General features: G+C 39.6%; 1 protein-coding gene across 29 annotated transcripts in view; it reads right to left on the reverse strand.

The window, feature by feature from the left end:
• The window catches only part of Cadps (calcium dependent secretion activator), a 470,401-nt gene that overhangs the window by 92,623 nt on the left and 357,685 nt on the right, over positions 1 to 20,093 (reverse strand). For 12 of the 29 annotated variants that reach the window (XM_031345056.1, XM_031344954.1, XM_031345032.1 and 9 more), the window contains 4 exons: positions 10,670 to 10,776; positions 5,623 to 5,643; positions 4,287 to 4,443; positions 3,142 to 3,283 (listed from right to left, as the gene is read on the reverse strand). In XM_031345056.1, coding sequence (XP_031200916.1) covers positions 3,142 to 3,283; positions 4,287 to 4,443; positions 5,623 to 5,643; positions 10,670 to 10,776 — 427 coding nt within the window. Of the gene's footprint in view, positions 1 to 3,141; positions 3,284 to 4,286; positions 4,444 to 5,622; positions 5,644 to 9,645; positions 9,655 to 10,669; positions 10,777 to 20,093 lie in introns of all 29 variants that reach the window. The other 17 variants (XM_031345016.1, XM_031345048.1, XM_031344978.1 and 14 more) reach the window with 2 other exon arrangements.

Raw genomic sequence — 20,093 nt, forward strand, 5'->3', positions numbered from 1 at the left:
TCCTGAGTCATTTCACTGGCTCCAGAATCAAGAAATCTAGCTTCAGTAATACCTGTATATTTGACAACTAGTCCTGCACTGTTGAAGTCTCCAGAGGAGATACTTTCTGTTGCCATCAAATCTTCACCATTGGGAATAGGTATTAATTAAAAAGTACTTTTAATTTGTACATCTCAGGCCCAGAGGAGGAACAAGTATTTTGACTAGTAGGAAACCAGAATTTATAGTCGTTATCAAAGAAGTATTTGATTTACCCTGCCTAACCTCCCTAACCTGACATAGAAAAATCACAAAGTCAAGGATTCCCTGCTCTCATAGGAATCCCAAAAAAAGAAAAAAAAAGACAGGGGGTCACCCACCCACAGGAAAGCATTCCTGGATTCTTCCACTTTGAAGACCTTTATGACATATTAGCAATGAGCCATCACTGTATGGCTAAGTAAGGTGTTGCCCACCTATGTGCAGAGATCAAACTTCACATTCAGGGAGGCCAGACTTTGCAAACTGCTTTCACAACTCTAGATAGTGACCCTATGACATGCCATGATGGATCCCCAGGAAGGGTCATGGCTTGAAGTGCCATTGAACATTTGGGCTCGTCTTGAGAGAGAGTCCGTGGGTGCAGTTGGAAGCTGTGCAATGGAGTTTCACATCAGCATCCACAGAATAATAGAGTGAGTAAGATACAATTCCTCTCTTCTCAGTTTTCAATGCAAACAAACTTAAGACTTAGCTCTTTACCTATACTACCAAATAATTTCCATTATATTAAGCACAGATAATTGTAGTTAATTTTTCTTTACAGGGAAGTAGTTGCATACAAAGAAATATGAAAAATGAATACTCTTAGACTTGTATCTTCTTTTTATCTCTTTTATTCACTGTATATGTGTGTATGTACATCTCTGTGTGTATTATGTATGTGTGTGTATTATATATATTATATAATTATTATATTATTATATTATATATATTATGTATGGATGTTTGTGTGTACTATAGTCATGTGGCAGAAACTGAGAAGACTAAAGGTCTTGGCAACTTAAATTTTCATAAGTCAGCTCTTAGTTTAGGAAGGAGCTTGATGGAGAGGAATCTAAAAGAGTTTTTGTTGGTATTGCTTTTGATAAAACTCCTAGTTGAAAGAGGCATCTTTGTTTAAGGAAGAGGGATGACCTTCTTCAAGTATCAAAGGTGTTCTCCCTGTGTTCTCTTTGCATTGCTAGAGGAATGGAGAGGTTTGTGTCTACATATTCATGTGTCCCAATCTACCTTTATTCTCTCACTGCCATTCTGTGTCTCAGGGCTTCCACACAGCATCCACACTAATTGGTGTGTCTTTAAAAGGAATGTTAATCTAGCTTATGCTTTACATGGCCTTTTCAAATATCTCCAGGTACGCTCAAAGGCATGGCACTGTTTGATATGAACTGAACAAATCACAGACTAACAATAGCACAATTTGGACAGCAAAACATTTACTTCCTTCCCCCTCAGCTCCCAGCAATCCACATCCATATCTGTCTCAGGTGATTATTCATAACACGTATCTTTTGAAAGTTTCAGGCATTTAAATTATGTACCCATGAGTCCAATATCATCAGTTAAAAAAACATTCCAGACTATGACTTTAATTGTGAAAGTGATTTTAATTCTATCTCTACTGCTGGTAGTAAGTACTTCGAACACTGAATGCTTCCAAATGAATAGCAGTCATATGTTTGGCTTCTGAAGAAGTTAACAGATTATAAAATGACTTTAGTGACATTTTCACAGAAATATATGACAAGTCTAAGGCCCTGGGTAGGAACTTTTTAAAGAATCAATTTTAATGATGAGAAAACACATTCCTAGAAGTCAAATCCTTGCCTTCCTGCTAGGGTGAGGCCCCAGATCTATGGCTCTTTAAGAATCCAGAGTGGTACCATTCCCCTCCTCTGTGTTGGCAATAGAACCTTCTACATTTAAACCCAAGCAAGGAAATCTATTTCAAGACCATTGCTATTTTCAAAACATGAATATCTCTCCTTTAAGCCTTTTTCACTTCACAGCTCTTTTCCAAAGCACAATGGCCATGATTACTATGACCAACAAATAAATACTCCCTCACGAATGTCTTACCCTCTTAATCTAGTTTTAGACACCCGAGGTAAAAGTCAACAGAACCATTACTTCTCTTTTCTTTCAAACCAAGAGCTATGGACTATTGACTCACTTTCAGCTGGGGCAAATCAAAGCAATTGTCCTGTGACTTAACTACGGGAGGGGACAGAGGGAACTGTGTCAGTCAGGGTTGCCTAGAGATTGATATTAGAGAAACATTCATTTAGAAACCTACTTCAGAAAAGGCTTCTGTATTGAGGAAAGACCCTTGAGTTCTTTCCAACTGAGAGAAAAGGTCTGGGCTTCCTAAACATTCTAGCAAATATGCCTGTTTTGTTCTAGGTTGGTACATCTCAAAGATATAAAGTGCTGCAGAGTATAAACTCATCTGTTAGAGAAGTAGTAGTGGTGGTGGTGTGCCCAAACAACTAGAGTCTACCAGGGCAAAGGCAGAGCCAGGCTTTACTAGAACTTTTCAAACCATATCATACAACCTCCATATAGGGGTGTCAATTCCTGGATATTTGGGACTGGCGCTTGGCAATCCACAAGCACAGCCTGCTCCTCTGGCAGCAGAGAAGTCTCTGGGTCTTCCAAACACACTCAATAGCTGAGGTTGCCCAGCAGTGGTGGATAGTAACAGGCTTACAACATACAGGATCCCCATGATTTTTTCTGTGGGATGTGCAACCTATAAAAACTTGTATATTGTGGTCAGGGCTTCCCCTGTGCTGAGGACCTTATGGAAAACACTGTGGGAAGTAGCATTTAATAAGATGAACAGAATAAATACCACACCCATAGTTACATCCCTCAATCCTCTGTATCTTTTGTAACACAAAGGTTTCAATTCATAAAAACATACTTTTACCCCTCTCCCTATCCCATCCTGGCAGGGAAGCCACTAGTACTATGATAAGAAATAAAACAGTGCTTGCTTTCTATTCACACTAACATGATAGCCATGTGCCACCATTAATCCATTTCTATATGGACTTGTACCCCAATTCCGATGGTATTAAAAGCAGTTTTCCTTACTTGACTGGTTCCCATGACTCCCGCTCAAAGCCCCTGTGGATAGATTGTGCAATGGAGGACTCCATCAGATCCACATATCTAACAACAAGTGGGGCGAACAGGTCTTGCAGGTGTTTGTGAAACTTTCCGTTGCACAGATTATCTAGAATAGATAAGCAAAATCTCAGTCAGAACCCACAGCAATTTTATCGCAGTACAGTGTACACACAGAGAGTATTGTCTTCTATATACAACACCCTGCTTCAAAGGAGACTGAAAGAAACAAAAAGACAAAAACAAGAACTGCATGGAAACTCATACTTGAATGTGAGTGGAAGGGAAATGTGAACCAAAGTCATGTTGCCCATGTGTGCATTTCTATGAAAAGCATCAACCCACAGCATTTGTACATGGTTTCTCTTACTTCTCTTCTGCTGACTAAGTACCAGAAAGAAAAAAATGTTCCTTGTCTCCTCCCCTCTTTTATCACCCTCCTGTAAGAAGGACAGCTTTATGGCTACAAGATGCTTGTAGTGTAATTTGGCCAGAGGTATCTTTCATCTAGGAAGTATTATCTGATAAAAATTAAAAAGCTTAAAGAGGTTAAGCTAACCAATTTTCTGGAGAGTAATAAAACACAAGAAATGAATACCCACATGGCTCTTGGGTTCTTCTCAAAGACAGGAAAGAGAATTGCTATCCACAGTTAAGTATTTCTTTCTCTCTCTTTCTCTCTCTTTCTCTCTCTCTCTCTCTCTCTCTCTCTCTCTCTCTCTCTGTGTATAGTGTAGATGTATATATGCGTATGTGGTATGTGTACAAAGGGTGTGTGTGGAGTGTAGTTTGGGTGTATGTTTAGGGTTTGTGTGTATGTGGAGTGTGTATGTATGTGTGTGTGTATGAAGGGTGTGTGTGAGGTGTAGTTTGTGTGAGTGTATGTGTGTAGTGTGTGTATGTATCTGTGGAGTGTGTGTGTATGTATGTACATATATATGCATGTACGTGCATATATGTGTGTGTAGTGTGTATGTGTATATGTATATTTATAACAGTAAAACAAAGAGGAGCTTTATCTAACCCACAGTCTATATGAAATGAAGATATCTTAGCAACAAGTTTATCTGCATACTATTCAGGAAAGGCCAATAGTCCAGGGAGATACATACAGTCTGTCCGGAGAAAGTCATTCAGCAGCTGGAAGAGTGGGAAACTGTCCCACGTGTCTGGGGGTTGCACCTCTAATGCTGCATCCATGTCCACTGCAAAGAGTGACAGGAACGTCTCCGCATGCTCCACCATTAAGTCTGACCACCACGCAAAGGCCTTTGGAATGTGGCAGAAAAACAATAGACAGAGAGGGGATCAGTGTCCCCTCAGGACGAAGGGCGCATGCTCCAACCCTCACTATTCAAGACTGGCTGTACGTCCAGCGGGGCGTGGTCACTTTATTGTAAAGAGAACAGCAGTTTGGATATGAGTGGGCCTCTTAGTGTCCAAGGCACTACTCTGTGTAAGAAAGCCTTGCTCCTGACCCAGAGGTCAGAGGTCATGGCTGTAGGAGTGTCAGACATTGAACTTCTGCTCAATTTACAATAACTCAGTAGGCTTGGGTCATGCTCTGTGTCATTGCTGCTAGCTAGTTCTTGCTCTAAGGTGTAGAATTTGGGAGTTTCTTCACTGTGTTTATGGGTTTTCTGCTGGTCTAACTTGAAAATTTGCAATTACTGTATGTTTCCATTTCTCTATCTGGGGATTACTTGTCTATGGTCTCTTTGAACCCCAGCAATTCCAGTTTTCCTAAACCCTGGAAACATTACTCCTCACTCAATCTAAGTCAAAGCAAGCCATTATTAGAATTACTACAGCACTATTGAGTAAAAAGTCTGTCTCAGTAGGGAGCCTTTGCTTTTTGCTTCTGGTCTAGAGGAAATATCAGGCTTAGCCTAGGGAATATGGAATAAGGTTAGAACTTACTTCTGTGGGGCTTAGACATATGTACATTGAAAACCAAAAAATATCAGTGAAGTAACTCATTTTCATGCACATGAGCCCTTGGAAATCATTGTGCAGGGTCTCAGGGGTGACATTCACATCAGCCTGGGCCAGATGTGAATGCAGTTCAAAGGCATGCATGCATGTAAGCTAATCGTTTCTGGCAGGGGGCATGCAGAATGAGTGGTGTTGTCAACAGGCCCTGTTTTGCTGATTTCAAAGAGAGCAGAAAAACAAACATTGCCAGCCTTTCCTTGTCCCCCCCCACTCCCCACTCAATGCTGTAAAGTATTCACACTGGAAACACTTTCCGGAGCATTCACCAAAAAAGATGGGAAAGTGTTTGGAAATATGAAGGATGATTATGGAAATAGTTCTATACATGGAAGGGTTTGTTCAATGGCCAAGCTCTTCTGTGAGAATCTATTATTGGAGGGGGATTCTAACAGCCACTAGGAGGCAGAACAGAGGGTCTACCTCTCTTCTTTCATGAGATTTCATATTACTTACTTCTCCTTTATCAACATGTGGCTGGTTTGCAAATTAAATGGAAAAAATCAAGTCATGTACCATTCTTTAAGGATGGCTTGGCTGGAACTAGACACCTGCTGTTTCCATTGTACTATACAGTAAAACCTCACTGATTCAGAGCAATGGGAGTGGGGAGAAGCTGTTCTGTTAGTTGGATTTTCTAGAGATATTTTATTGTTTTTGAAAGCAGCCTGTAATTGGGACTAAAGTAGATGGCATTCACAGAGTGAGTTTAGTATGTGAATTATCAGAATGCTTAAAATTATTTCCAACTTCTAAGTATTTGTTGATAAACTGGCCTGTTAGTTAAAAGATGGGAGGTTTAACTTTGTAGGTCTAAGAACTGCATGCCTCCAAGTTACAAGAAAAAAACTTCTCAATTACCACAGTGTTGGTGTTATGCTAACTATTTAACTTAAGAAAAATGAAAATAGCCATAGATGCAACCAAGTCATCCCAGATTATAAGTATTTGCCCTGAATTAATGAGGTTTTATTGTAGCTTTACCACCTGGAGATGAGAGCCCTGGGGCATGAGCCTTGCTCCATTGACAGGCCAGCAGAGGAAGGAATCCTTCTTCTCTCTGAGTCAGTTTTTGCAGCCTGCTGCCATTTAGGCAGAGAATCCTATCCACAGCCCTGAGCCTATACAGGGTGACTCTTCTCTCCTCATCCAGGGTATCTGTAAAGTTCAGCAATGCACAGCAAGTTGGCCGGCACTTATTCTTCAGTTGATTGGTCAATGTTACATCTTTAGGGCATGGCCAAGAAGATATGTCAGGGAAGACTGCATTATGTTCCCATATACAACTTTGTTCTAGGATGACAAGGAATAAAAACAGAAAGCCAAATAAAACCAAAACACAGTCAAAATGTATGAAATTAAGCCCAACTGCAGTTGTGGGTCTTATGTTTTTAATTTAAAGAACTCGTAAGCAGGAGACCATGGGGAATGAAGTATCTCTCCTCTGTAGAGAACCAGGTCCCAGGTAATTTGTTACTAAGCAACTCTTAGTTTCTGCAGTAGTAGTCATAAAGCCTGGACAGACTGGGAGCCCTACAAAGAGAAGTATTATCGCTAGGGAGGCTGGTACAGTGAATGAAGAAATAAAAACCAAGGTCTTTCTTTTTAGCACTCTCTGAAAAAGTGAGTAAAGAGTCTAGAGAGGTTAGGAATAACTAAAACAGTTAAAGGATCATTTTGATCAGATGAACAATCTGAATAGCTGTGCTGAGCAAAAGCTATTCTTTATTTTAGGTTGCATCCGGTAGGTGAGAACCACTTTTGCTCATGAAGTAATATATGTTCAAAGGCATCTAAAGGTTCAGTAACCTTTTCCATAGGAAATATGGAGTTACACACTAGAGTATAAATACTTACCCGAGATGTCTTTTATTATTCAAAGACAAAAGCTGCGTGCTTTAGGGGGTACAATTCACTACACTGAACACATTATATATTTTGGACACAAACTAACATGTATATATGTACCCCTCTATGCACCACAATACATATATACATATACATACATATACATAGAGAGAGATTGGGAATGGGGAGCACATAAAGAATAAATTTGTGTGCTTATGAGTAGGTCAGGTTCTGAGAAGAAAATTCTCCTGCATACGAGAGCAAAACATGACACCAACTTCCACACACAGCATGTGTGAATGAATGGTAAGGGAAGGATGGACTCTTGGCTGAGGAGAAACATTTCTCTCTTGGGACATTTACTATACTGGAACTTAAAATAGCTTTTAAAAAGATGAGGTTTTTTTTATGGGGGGGCAGAAGGGCAGGTCTATTGTTACTTTTATCTGTGAGGTATCCACAAATAGTATGGCCACAATAGTTAAGATCCATATTTAGGTTTTAGTGCCTTTTTAAGTTGTCAAAGCTTATTGGGGCATCCAGAAAGTGAGTTCAGGGCAAACAAATTCTTGTCCTTTCAGGAAGAAAAAGTGTACAATGTGTTATGTTAAGTCAACCTTTTTCATTATACCCTAGTTAGTGACTTGGCTACACACAGGAATCACCTGGGCAGCTTTTGAAAGAGACCAATGTTCTATAACTCCCTAGAGATTCCAGTTAGGGAGCTGGCACCAAACATGAGAATTCAAATTTCTGTGAGATGCTTCAGGTAGCATTATCTGCACGCAGCAACTGAGGACAGGTCGGGTATTTTTCAGGATGAGCCCACTCCTCCTGGGAGAGGATCCCCTCTCCTTCCAACTCAGTCCATTGGTTCTCAGCCATTATGTATTTTTCACCTAGAAATCAACTTTAAAAAAATCAACAGATATTTTGGTTTCTTGGGAATCATTTTCTTCATATAACAATAGCTAAACTTTGTAGAGTGCTTACCATGTGTCAGGCACAATATCCTTTGACCCTTTGCTTAATGTCACCTTCCATCTTACCAGCGACCATCCGGCTGGGTTAAGTAACTAGATCACACTCACATGATGAACATGTTGGGGCTAGAATTCAAGCCCAAACTTCTCTGCTCTGGATCCTAAGCTCTGGCTGCTGTGTACCTTATCCCTCCATGGCCCAGGACATTTTATTTCTCATTGTCTTTTAAGGAACACTAAATTCCTTGACTCAGAGATCAGTAGATAGGAGATGCCCAATGGGTAGGTCTGATTAAGTCATGAGATCTCATGATGGGTAATCCTGTACGTTTACCTAAAATAATTTTTGGTTTTGGGGAATCTAAAATATGCTGAGGGTTTTTTTTTATTTTATTGGATATTTTCTTTATTTACATTTGAGGTTTTTTTTATTAATAATTTAAAAAACCAGGGTTGAGAACAAGATTAAAGTCACCATGTTTGTTTACTCTGTATGACTTCTAAATCTGCAAGATGGAAACATTTCTTACGAGTGATTGTTACTAGGATGATGATTGATATTTGCCCAAAACCCAAAACTTTTAGAAAAGGTAAAAAGAAGTGCCTTCTTTGGAAGTTGGGTTTAAAAATACATATTTTTATTTTGCAGTGCTGGGATTTCTTTGGTATGGTGGTGCTTCTTTGGTGTGACCAAGGATCATACACAGTTTCTGTGATCTGGGAGTAGCCTTGAGAGTAGCTTGATTACCAACCAAGTATGTCTGCCATTTACTTCTTCTGTTATTCACTTAAATGCACAGCTGCGACTGGAAGGAACCATCCTCTTCATAGCCATGGCTTCACAAACAGGTGCACATGATCAAGCCTTTACCTCTCAAAGCCGGGAAAGGCAGACCAGAATCCCTCAAGTCCCAAGACATGATTTTGAAGACACCCAGAAAGAAGAAACTCATCATCACTGGAACCTCTAACCCCTCAATCTAAAAAGAGTATCTTACAAAATAAGAGGGGAAGAAAAAAAGTGCAACCCAACTTCCTCGCATCTGTCTGGAAGTTACTCTTAAGTTTGTGTGGTTGGGGGTACTACTTGGCACTCCTTTTCTCTCCAGGCTATGTGTCCATTGCTAAGTGCTATATGGGCAAGTGACACCCATTCATGGTTCTTCCCCCCATTCACAGAGGGTCTTCAGGGAATACAGGATTCTTCGACACTCTCTCTATATATAAATACTGTATATATGACTCACATACAGACAGCTGTAGAAAAAGGTTAGTATCACTCCAAGGGGCTACTGGTTACTAAGCTTGGAACTCCTCTTCTGTAACAAAGGTAAATACAGACGGACACAGGAAACTATGACAGGCCAGGGACAGAATCAAGGCAGGTGAGAGGCGTGTGTCAGGATGTAACCGCAGTCCTCATAAGTCTATCATTGCTTCATGCACGCACAAGAGAATTACCCCACATTTGCCCTGCTGTGGAGGGTCACCCATGTCACAAGCAGTCCACTGGAAGTTGCTGTTACATTCCTGGGGTCAGTGTTAGAAAGCAGGAGCACCAGGAAAATCCCATTAGAAGACATGGTACTACCAGGGCATGCACAGAGTATGAGAGCAGGTGGCTACTTCATTCGGTTGAGTCACATACCTCTTTCCCCTGCCACGATCAGCCAAGGTTGACCGGAACAGTAGAGAAACAGGGAGGAAATTTCAATATGCAATCAGCATTAGTTGGGATGGCTGGGTTTACAGTGTATGATATATCATTTCACAATCTGTCAATATTTTCTTAGTTATGGGAAGGGTTGTTTTAGGTGCCTAAGAAGTCACTTTTACAGACATCCCCTTCTTCCCCTCTCTGTAAATATGAATGTAAAGGAAGAGGGAGAGTTAGCGTAATTTTAAAAACCAGGTTATGTTGAGAGAAATGATTTTAAAGTTCAAATTTGGAGCAGTTTCGGACTTTAATTCTCTAGCTCTTCCCTGGAAGCTTTGGGGGGTGTTTACGTCCTTATAGGTTTGGCATCTAGTTGGTTTTGAAGTCCTTCCATTTATAATTCCTTCAAAATCATTTTAATAGTGGTCTGTCAAAACACAATGAAGAAAGCTATATTTATCTGGGTTTGTGTCACAGAAATGACGAGTCAAACAGCATAGACTTATTATTGTCTCTGTCACTGTGCTCAGCAACCTGGGCAATCTAAGGTTATAAAAGGAAAAGGACTGCATAATCAGATTAAGATACAGAGAAAAGCTCAAACTAAAAAAAATAACAACAAAAAAAATGACCTAGGGTCCACACACCAAAGAACCAATCAGAACAACAGTGCTGGCAACAAAACAACCACAAAAGACCGTAGAGTTTTCTGTGTGTCTGGATAATGCGTCTGTGCTCTGTGCCAGATGCCACAGAGCCTTGAGTTACACTCACCTCAGTCCCGTGTTCAGAGAAACATCTGAAAACTTAGGCTGAAATGGACAACATACAACCACCTCTTGGTCACTTAGACAACCTTCTAAAGACGCCTCCTTCCAAAACTTCTACCTTCATTCCCTTCAGCCCAATTAAAGAAAACGCAAGTTAAGGCATCTCGTTCACAACCAGGCGGCTGCAGACTGTGCTGGCACCTCAGCTAAGGGACACTGCGGCATCTCCCCCTGTGCCTGCTCACCTCAGCATGATGCTCCTCGTTTTGTTGCAGTACTTCAATGACTAGTTCAGCGAGACGGATTGTGTCTTCGAGCTTTTTGGCGGGAGTGATTAAGCGGCCTACATTTTCTGGAGTATAAGAATTTGTGGTAAGATTCAACGAAAGCAGCAGGCTAGTTTTGTGGCCAATAGAACTAGTGGGTGAGAAATTCTGAATGGTTATCAAAATATATTTAAACAAAAAAAAAGGTTCATGCAAATGTTAAGTGAGCAAACCATAAAGCCACCTTGTCATTGTCATTATGATACACTTACGAGAACAGTACTCCAGCTCCCGAGTTGCAGATGGAGCTAATGTGAGGTCTACAATAGCCCGTGGTAATTTAGTGGCGTTTTGTACACACATTCTTTAAAGACAGCATACATGGACTACCTCAGATCACTCTCTACATTGTGCTCCTCCTACCTGACATGGGGCGGTAGACCCCAGGCTTCCTATTGATTGGCACGGTTTATTTTCTATGTGGGCCACTAACTGTTCAACAGGATGACATTGTTTTTATTTCAGGCCTACGCGTTGACTGGGTACTCGATGTTCACTTTAGAGATGAACATTCAAGGCCTCTTGGTTTCAAGTCACCCAGGGAAAATATGAGAAGAAAACGAAACATTCTTTGGTGTTTATGTAGAAGTTCAGGGCAGGTTATTAAAGGGTGTTAGGGAGAGGGTATTACAGGGCTATAACCTATATTTTAACAGGAACAGAACTCTTGCCTCCGCCACACCCTAATCTCACACATGTGGACAGTGTTGTTTCTTGGCTGATTCAGTTTAGGGTATCAGAATGTGCCTTGCTAAATATAATTTCTTTTCATTTTTTTTTTCTTTTTCATGGTGCTGGGGGTTGAATCAAGGGCTTCACACATGGTAGGCAATTTTCTTACTATTGAACTATATCCCCAGCACTAAATAGAATTTCTTAATACTCCATACTAACTTATTTTTGGAGTGATTGTATTTAAATATAAGGATAGAAAATAGCTACTTTAAAAAGGTAGGCATTTCTCAAGTGACACGTATCATTAGTATTTAGAATTTAATATAGAAAACAAATTCCATAAAACATTGTGCAAAGGGGAATGTTTTATCCCCTGGGAGATAAGACGGATAAATGGGACCAAATCAGATGATTTTAAATTTCAGTTCAATTAGACAATTGTGGGTATGGAGATGGACTTTCTGTATGTGGTCAATAATATCATTTTTATCTCTATCCTAGCTGAGGGGAAAGGTGGATAGAACTTGTTGGAGCTTGAATGTAGGAGTTTTGGGGAGTTTTCAGTGTAGCTTAAGGACAGCCAACACCTCGTCAACAGATGTGGGAGGTCATCTGCTAACAGCTGATGGCCTGGTCTAGAGAAAACATTCTTGGAAAAAAATGAGAGGCAAGATTGACTTCTATATTTTGAGGACACCTGACCTGTTTGTAATTTTTACAAGTAGACTATCAAAATTTCATTAGTAGACTTTCCAGCACTTCTACAAACATACTGCGTATATATGTTTGGGTACTATGCATAGAGTGAGGGATTTGCATTTTGATAGTAAATATGCACAGTGGCTACTTTTCATTAGTTTATATTCACATTTACACATCAATTTGCAAATTCCTTATCCTATGCTTATTACCCATTCAACACATACATCCACATACATACATCACACATGTACACACATTTTTTTTTATAATCAGACAAGCCTGCACATTATACAGATCTGCAGGAAATCCCACTTGAACCACATCTTTGAAATCTCTCACTTTCAAAATAGAAAGCATTGTCCTTTTGGATGAAATACTAACCAAATCAAGGTAATTCTGACTGTATGTGACATCAGAGATAGAAATAAAATTATTCCCACCAGTATTTTTATTCACATTTCCCTATGAAGTACAAATGCTTTTTTTTGTTTTAAGAAATACAAAATGCTTAAGTAAGGACTGCCTGAAGATCTGTGATTTTTCTTAATGCAAGACTTTTTGATTGACTACAATAAACAGCAATAGATACACATAATGTGTACATGTGCATGCAGTCATTGATGAGTGTGTGCAAATGTACACAGGTATGTGTATGCCTGGTATGTATTATATATATATATATATATATATATCGACAGTATGTTTAATAAACCTTGTGCAATTTGACTTTAACATGTGACCACTGAAGTACGTGGGTTATGAGCCTTTAATCTAGAGTACTTGACTGTCAATTAACTCATGTAGCTCAACTTCTACTTATTGCTAATTAGTTGTGACTCCATTATCTGTAGCTTAAGTCACTTCGGTAAGGCACAGCTACTTTTTCCCTATTTGCTCAAACAGCTGATTTGCTAATGTAATGGCAAAAACTATACTAGCTATGAATTCTGTAGGATGTTGTCTTTAAAGAAAATACTGTGTAAAAGCCTTCAGCAACCCATTCCCCAAAGGGTACAAAGAAGTTTTGTTTAGAAATGAATCTGGCTCATTGGTCCCCTCTGCCGTCATAAAATGTACTGAGATATTCCTACCCTCATCCCAATTTTGCAGTAGCTGGAGCACTGATGGAAAAAGAACCGAAAATACAGTATAGTTAGGAGACAGTTCGTTCAACAGAATTGAAGCTCATAACATAGGAAAAACCGTCATGCAAAATGTTATGCAACAACAATGTTATTTTGTGCTGACATTGAGATTTGAAAATGTTGCATATGTCAGACATTGCTAGACAAAAAAAAAAAAATATGTGGACATTTGGAAATAAATGCTTTCTTCTGAGTATCTCAAAACCTACGACATCACACTTGAGAGCCTGGGCCTCAGCTTAGTATTCAAAACTGAAACAGAATTTCAAGAGTGAACAGAAAAGCCAACTAAGCTAGAAAGCTAGAAAGCTAAGTGACAGAAGATAGAAGGTTTACAGTACTTGATATTGGCCTAGGCATGCCTGCGAGCCTCTGAGATAACATGCTGGTCTGCAATTGTGTGAATAAAGAAGGAGGCTCAGGAGCTGGCTGGGGAGCTGTTCAGGTAGGAGAGAGGCAGAAAAAAAAGTAAGGAGACAAAGTGACTTTCACAAAGAGTGACAAGTGACAAGGAACTCTGAAAAGAACACCCTGACAAGCAAACGTGACAAACGGCAACCAGAGATGCTGCTCCCTCGGCATTGCCTTGGTGTCCTGGAGGTGTGATGGGATTTGGCAAGGACTCTAACCAGCATCTCACCACACCCTACCCAGACACTCAGAGGCCAAAGGCAAAAAACGATGCTCCATCAAGATGAACAAACATGAATGATACAATTCCTGTATCAGCGACCAAAAGAAGATATATGTTTGTATCACGAAGAACACGCACAGGTCATTAACAGATTCTCCCCTCCATGTGACCAGAGACAGAGTATGGTGCATGAATGGCTGGTGATGTGGATTCTTATCCTTCATAGACTACTCGCTTCGTAACTAATTTTGTACCCTCTGTGATCTGGTTTCTTATCATATGAATGAGACAGAGTCAAGAATTTTTCCTGTATTTGACAGGATTGCTGACTAGAACAAATCAAACAAGGCATGGGATAGGTCTTCCTCAAGTCAAAGTGCCTACAAATGGTCACTGTTAACTTCCAAATTGTGAGAAGGCTGAAGTTAATTGCTTTGCAAGAGCAGATAAAAGGCCGTCATTAGTTCAAGTGAGCTAGGGAATATTCATGCTCCCTTTGTGGAATTTCAACATGTCAAAATCTGTCATGGGGGGGGGGGGAATGTGTGGTATCTGATTGTTTCCAGCTCATTTAATTATTTTCAATTTGGAATTCTCATGGCTTTTATATTGTGGGTTGAATCATATATAAAAACTTGCCAGCTTATCGAATATGTTACTCGCTATTCCAAATGTTAGAATACCGTAATCAGCACTTGACCCATCTGTCATGTGGTTTACAATATCAGCGCTTCAAACGTCCTTTGACAATAGTCTCTTCTTCCACACAAGCAGACTATCAGCAGCGTCTACAATTCTCTCTTTAATGAGTGTCTCATTAACTTCGGGCCTTCTTCTTTCTAATAGTTCTGGTTTAGAGAATGATCTGAGTGGTAAGAGACATTCCTTTGCCAGGTCTGCTTCTGGGTTTGCATGGATTTTCAGCTGGGGAAGTGAATTTTACTGAGGTACAGAGAAAATACAATTATAGTGACATTTTTAGAAAAGGGGATCAAGATCATGAATAAATGCCATGTTCTGGCAAAGCAAGACTTGTGGGGGGGTCTTCAAGACTGACCTTGCTGGACTATCTCTGTGTTTTTTAGCACACAACTAGAAATAGTCTTTATAAGTTTCTCTTAATTTGAATTCTTTGGGAAAGATCATATGACCACAGAATTAGTAGAAATCATTTTAAAATAAATGAAGTTATTTAAAGAAAGCCTCATCCTTTCGTTATTTTAAAAAGGCACATTGCAAAGAGCATTCTGTAAAGTCAGGGACATCTCCGTCACGCATCTTCATGGCTCATGTGGTGAACGTTTGTTACCTTACTGTGGAATTCTCATGGAAACTCTATGCTCATTTACACCTAGTAACTGATTATATGTATCAAAGTACTTGATCTGGTGTTCACCACAACACAGAACAGACTGGTTAATCTGTAACCTGTGAGGCATCAGACACATGTTTCAACTCAATGAGTCCTGGGGAAAAATTCCTAAATTCCTTCCTGCCAACTCTCTGTCCAGAATTTTTACTGTAAGGTTTGCCACCATAGAAAAACAAGCTTCCCATTTTTTTTCCTCACAAAGCAAAACAAAAACATCATACCTTGGTTTCCAACTTCATTTACCCAATTACCATTGCTCATGTTTACACAATTAATTCCACTTGGCTTCCAGAAAGAGAGTTAAATGTGACTGCAGAAAAACAAAAAAAGAGAATTCCTCTGCAGGCATAGCTAAGCCAAGGAAGAGAAGCATCCAGGAGAGAGAGACACACTCCAATTAGCCCTTAAATAACCTGACCATCTTTGATTCCAGCAAGCGAACTGCCAGCCCCTGAAATATCACATGAGGGATAGATATGACTGAGGAAAAGCCCACTTAGTACCAAGTTCCAGCCATTGATGTGTTGAGAAAGATGCCAGAGCTTGTCGTATGGTTTACTGAAAATACATAGCCTATAGATAGTTGCGAAGATTTGGTAGAAGGAGAGTAGATAAAAGCCTGAGGAGGAACAGAGTTTATTAGTTAGAGATACAGTGTCTCATAAGGTACTTTGTCTCCTTGCAGTGATGGATACATGAACTAAAGACTGTAGGGTTAAAACAGTCTACTTCTTTAGTGACAGTGCCCATTATATATAGTAGATCCCCTGAATCTCCATTTAACCCTTTTCAGACAATTCCATCTCCCAACTAGTATGTTAACAAAGATTGATATGTGTATTAAGAATCATTTTCTCCATTTTTTTCCTTTGGAGACATGATTTTCTCTATCCTATATGGCCTACGATGAGCCACTGAGAACCTTCTTTAAAATTTCATATGGTTGCTTTGAGAGAAAAGCTGTTTCTTCTAGTGTTGGCAGCTGGGATAAAAGCCTTGTAGTACTTTATGTGGCCGTGTCTCTCTTTAGATTCATACTACTACAACGTATGTTAAAGCTTTCTATCCATAGTTAGAGGTAAGAAACATACCCAATTTCTTTATCTCTAAGGCTATTTCCTTTGAAGTTTTCCCAGATTCACTGGCAAAAGTTTCTTTTTCTTATTTCCTATTTTAGATTTTAAAAATATTTACTTGTCATGGAAAGACCATGGACTTAGTGTACTATTAAGGACCTGTTAAGGCCCTTTTAGCAACCTTGTATATAGTCACAACTTTCTTACACAGCATCTTGGAGAATGGGGGAAGGGACACCATTAATAGATGAAACACTGTAACAAAGCCAGACACTGCCCACGTCAGTTTATGGGGTCTCAGCTCTATATTCCATCATGTCCTCCTCTGGTGCTTACCCTGACTCTGTGGTGCATCAGAGACTGGCCTCAGCAAACTCCTGTAGAGCTATTATAATCTTATAGCATCTTGAATCTCTCTTCTTTACTGTAGTCATTGGACTTCACTTGCTTGATCCACTCTCATGTTCTTTACTTAGTGCAAGCTTCCTTTAGGATGGGGATCAGTTTATTATTGCTTACTGCACAGTTCCCTGGTACCTGGCATAGCTCATGGAATTTCATGTATATCCCACAGGATTGAGAATTGTGAGTTTGGTTGGCTCTAGACTAGGTTATAATTCTTATTTAGAATTTTGATTAAAACATAATTTCTTCTATATACTCTTAATATGTGAAGAATAATTCCTAGATCAGTAGCTGTAGCTTTGCTAGGGCACACACTAGAGATATAGATTCCTAGGCTCTGCCTGTACTTTCTCAATCACAATCACATTTTAACAAGAGTCCCAGGGATTCATTTTGATAGTTTTCTGCAGCACTGTCTTATGTTCCACTGCTGAAAGCAGAAGGAAGACTGGGATTTAGATTCATAGCCTTTTAAATAATAGCAAATAAGTTTATAGATATACATATGTAATTCTCTATGCAACAATGACTGGTTACTATAAACCAGTGCTAAAATCCTTATTTGGAAACTGTATGGGGCTAGTGTGTGTGTGTTTGTGTGTGTATGTGTATGTCTGTGTGTGTGTCCATATGTGTGTCTCTGTGTGCTACTGTGCATGTGTGTATGTGTGTGCATTCATGGGGAGGCCAGAAATCAACCTTGGTGTCATTCCTTAGAAGTGCTATTTATCTTTTATTTTCTTTGAAATAGGTTCTCTTGTTGGCCTGAAACTTGTCAAAAAGGCTAGATTGGCTGTTTAGACAAGCCCTGGGGATCCATCTGTCCTTGCTTTTCTAGTCCTGGGATTATAAGAATGTGTCACTATGCCATTAGTTTTAAATGGAAGTTCTGAGGATTGAACTTACGTCCTCATGCATACAAGTCAAGCCCTTTACTGGTTGAGCTATCTCCCCAGCTTTCTGGAGTCTCCTGTACTTTCTTAAAGTTATCTTCTGGGAGAGGAGCTATGATTAGCATTCCCATCAGAAAATGGAAGTGACATCTTAGTGGTTAAAGAGACATAATACTAACATGGGATTTAATGTCTGCATTGAATGAGTGTTCAGATTGGTTCTAGCCAGTGTTGTCTGAGATCTGCAATCCTGTGATTCAAATACGTGGATGCTGGATAGCATCAGCAGGGTTGGAAGTGTAGGCCCATCAATGGACTCTGGACAGCGCTTTTTTCTCAAGTGAAAGAAAAGTGAGTGCCTGGGACATCAGACTTGAGAATGACCATTTCGTTTATTTTAAATCTTAGTGCTTTTGTCCAGGACTTGATTTCTGGTTTGTCAAATGAGGTTTAGGCTTATCTAATAATTTCCTATGTTTTTATTTCTTCTCTGAGAAGCTACTTTGTGATCTTTTGATTTTATTGCTAACACATTACAAGCACTTCATGATGCAGAAACGAAAACCATGAGCTGTGGGGACTAGAAAGGCTCCAGCTTAAGCCAGGACCACAGCTGGACCTGCCCAGTGTTTAGTTGTGAGCCTATTGCCCAGCAACTTTCTGCTTAATATTTTTATGAACATGGCGTGAGAGATGGGGCAGACATCAAAGGCTAAAGCTCACAATCAAAAATATTTCCATGATCAGAAGACCAATTTCTTATCTCAGTGCACAAAACACATTGAGTGTTTCAGAAATCTGGATGCACACTACATTTGATGGCACGTCATCGGTTGGCTGACAGTAATATTATATTCTTCTTTGTAAATTAATAGTATACATTATGATCAATGGCCTAATTTTAGAATCAATGAAATATGGCAATAAAAGCATCTATCTCCTAGAATTCTTGTGAGTGTTAAGCGAGATCTCTATGCATCCACTAAGCATGTTTTAAACTTTTAGTGAAGAACAGTTATCACTGATGGTAGCATTTTTTTTTCTGGTAGAAAAGATATGGCTTTATGTCCATTGCTTCACAGCATGCTTTGGTACATCCTCTCTTCCTTTGAAATCCCTTTTGATAACAATCTGGGAAATAAATGTGTTTTTCCTTATCTTCCTTACTGTTTGTATAGTATAAATGAAGTGCTACTCAGAATAATTGGGACTTATAAACTGTTTTATTTAGGCATCATCAAAACAAAATAAATAGGAAGAGAGACATTTAACACCTAATGTGTAAGACATGAAGCAAGAGATACTCATCACTCTCAAATACCATGGATCCTTGAGCAATAGGATTCACCCTGACTGGTTCCTTGTGAGGAGACTGGAGGGCCACTGGCTTTGCACATTGTTCAGGGGAGAGTTTAATCTTGGCTGTCTTTTTCTGCTTCAATAATCCACAGATCAGTGGGAAACTAAACTGGATATTGCAGAGGTACAGAATGTACGATACAGACTCTAGAAGTCCTTATGTGAAATAAGTGTGTGTGTGTGTTCATATGCGTGTGAGATAGAGGAAAGGATGAAGGGAGCAAGGGAGGGAGACAAAGAGAGAGTGGAAAAGAGGAGGCTTGAAGTCAATCTTGGTGTCAGTCCTTGGTCTTTTCTGCCTTCATTTTTGAAATGGGGGTCTCTTAGTGGCTTGCAACTCATTGAAGAGGCTAGGCTGGCTCTCCTACTGCTGGAACTATAATGTTACCATGTGTAGCTTTTTACATGGGTTCTGGGGGATCTGAAATTAAGCTCTTACATGTGTATATCAAGTAATTTACTATTTTCCCAGGTATCTTCCTTGGATTTGACCTACTCTAGAAGGCTTCTGTCAATCAAAGAGGAAAAGTATCTACAAAACTGTAGGAAGAATTCACAATGTAAGGATTTGGCAAATATCTGATTCTGGATGAGACTTGTCTGTAATTTTGTATTCTTGCCATATTAAAAAGGTATAGGTACCTTTACCCTCTACTCACTGACCAGATACTGTCCAAGTACCCACGATTTTTGTGGTCTGTATGATAAAAGGAGACAAAAACATACCACTTGTACTTAGTTAGACATGAAGTCAAGTACTGCTTGAGAAAGCCACTCATCCTCATGAAACATAGCTTCCTGAGATATATAAATGTAGCAACGGTGAGGACATGTTTATGAATCTAAGGTAAAGATCCAGTTGGATCATTCATATAAAGTTCTCAGCAGTGTCCAGGCCAAGGTGGTGCATTTTTCCTGTTTATCCATCTACCCACTCTTCATACATGTACATATCTAGCTATTTATGTCCCTTTCTTCCTTCTTCCCTCCCTTCACTCCTCTCCTTTCTTCTTGTTTATGTCTATTTTTCTCCCTGTCTTTTTCATCTTCCTTCTTTCCACTTACCTGTTACTATATATATC

The sequence above is a fragment of the Mastomys coucha genome, unplaced genomic scaffold, assembly GCF_008632895.1.
Source record: "Mastomys coucha isolate ucsf_1 unplaced genomic scaffold, UCSF_Mcou_1 pScaffold10, whole genome shotgun sequence".
Lineage (NCBI taxonomy): Eukaryota > Metazoa > Chordata > Mammalia > Rodentia > Muridae > Mastomys > Mastomys coucha.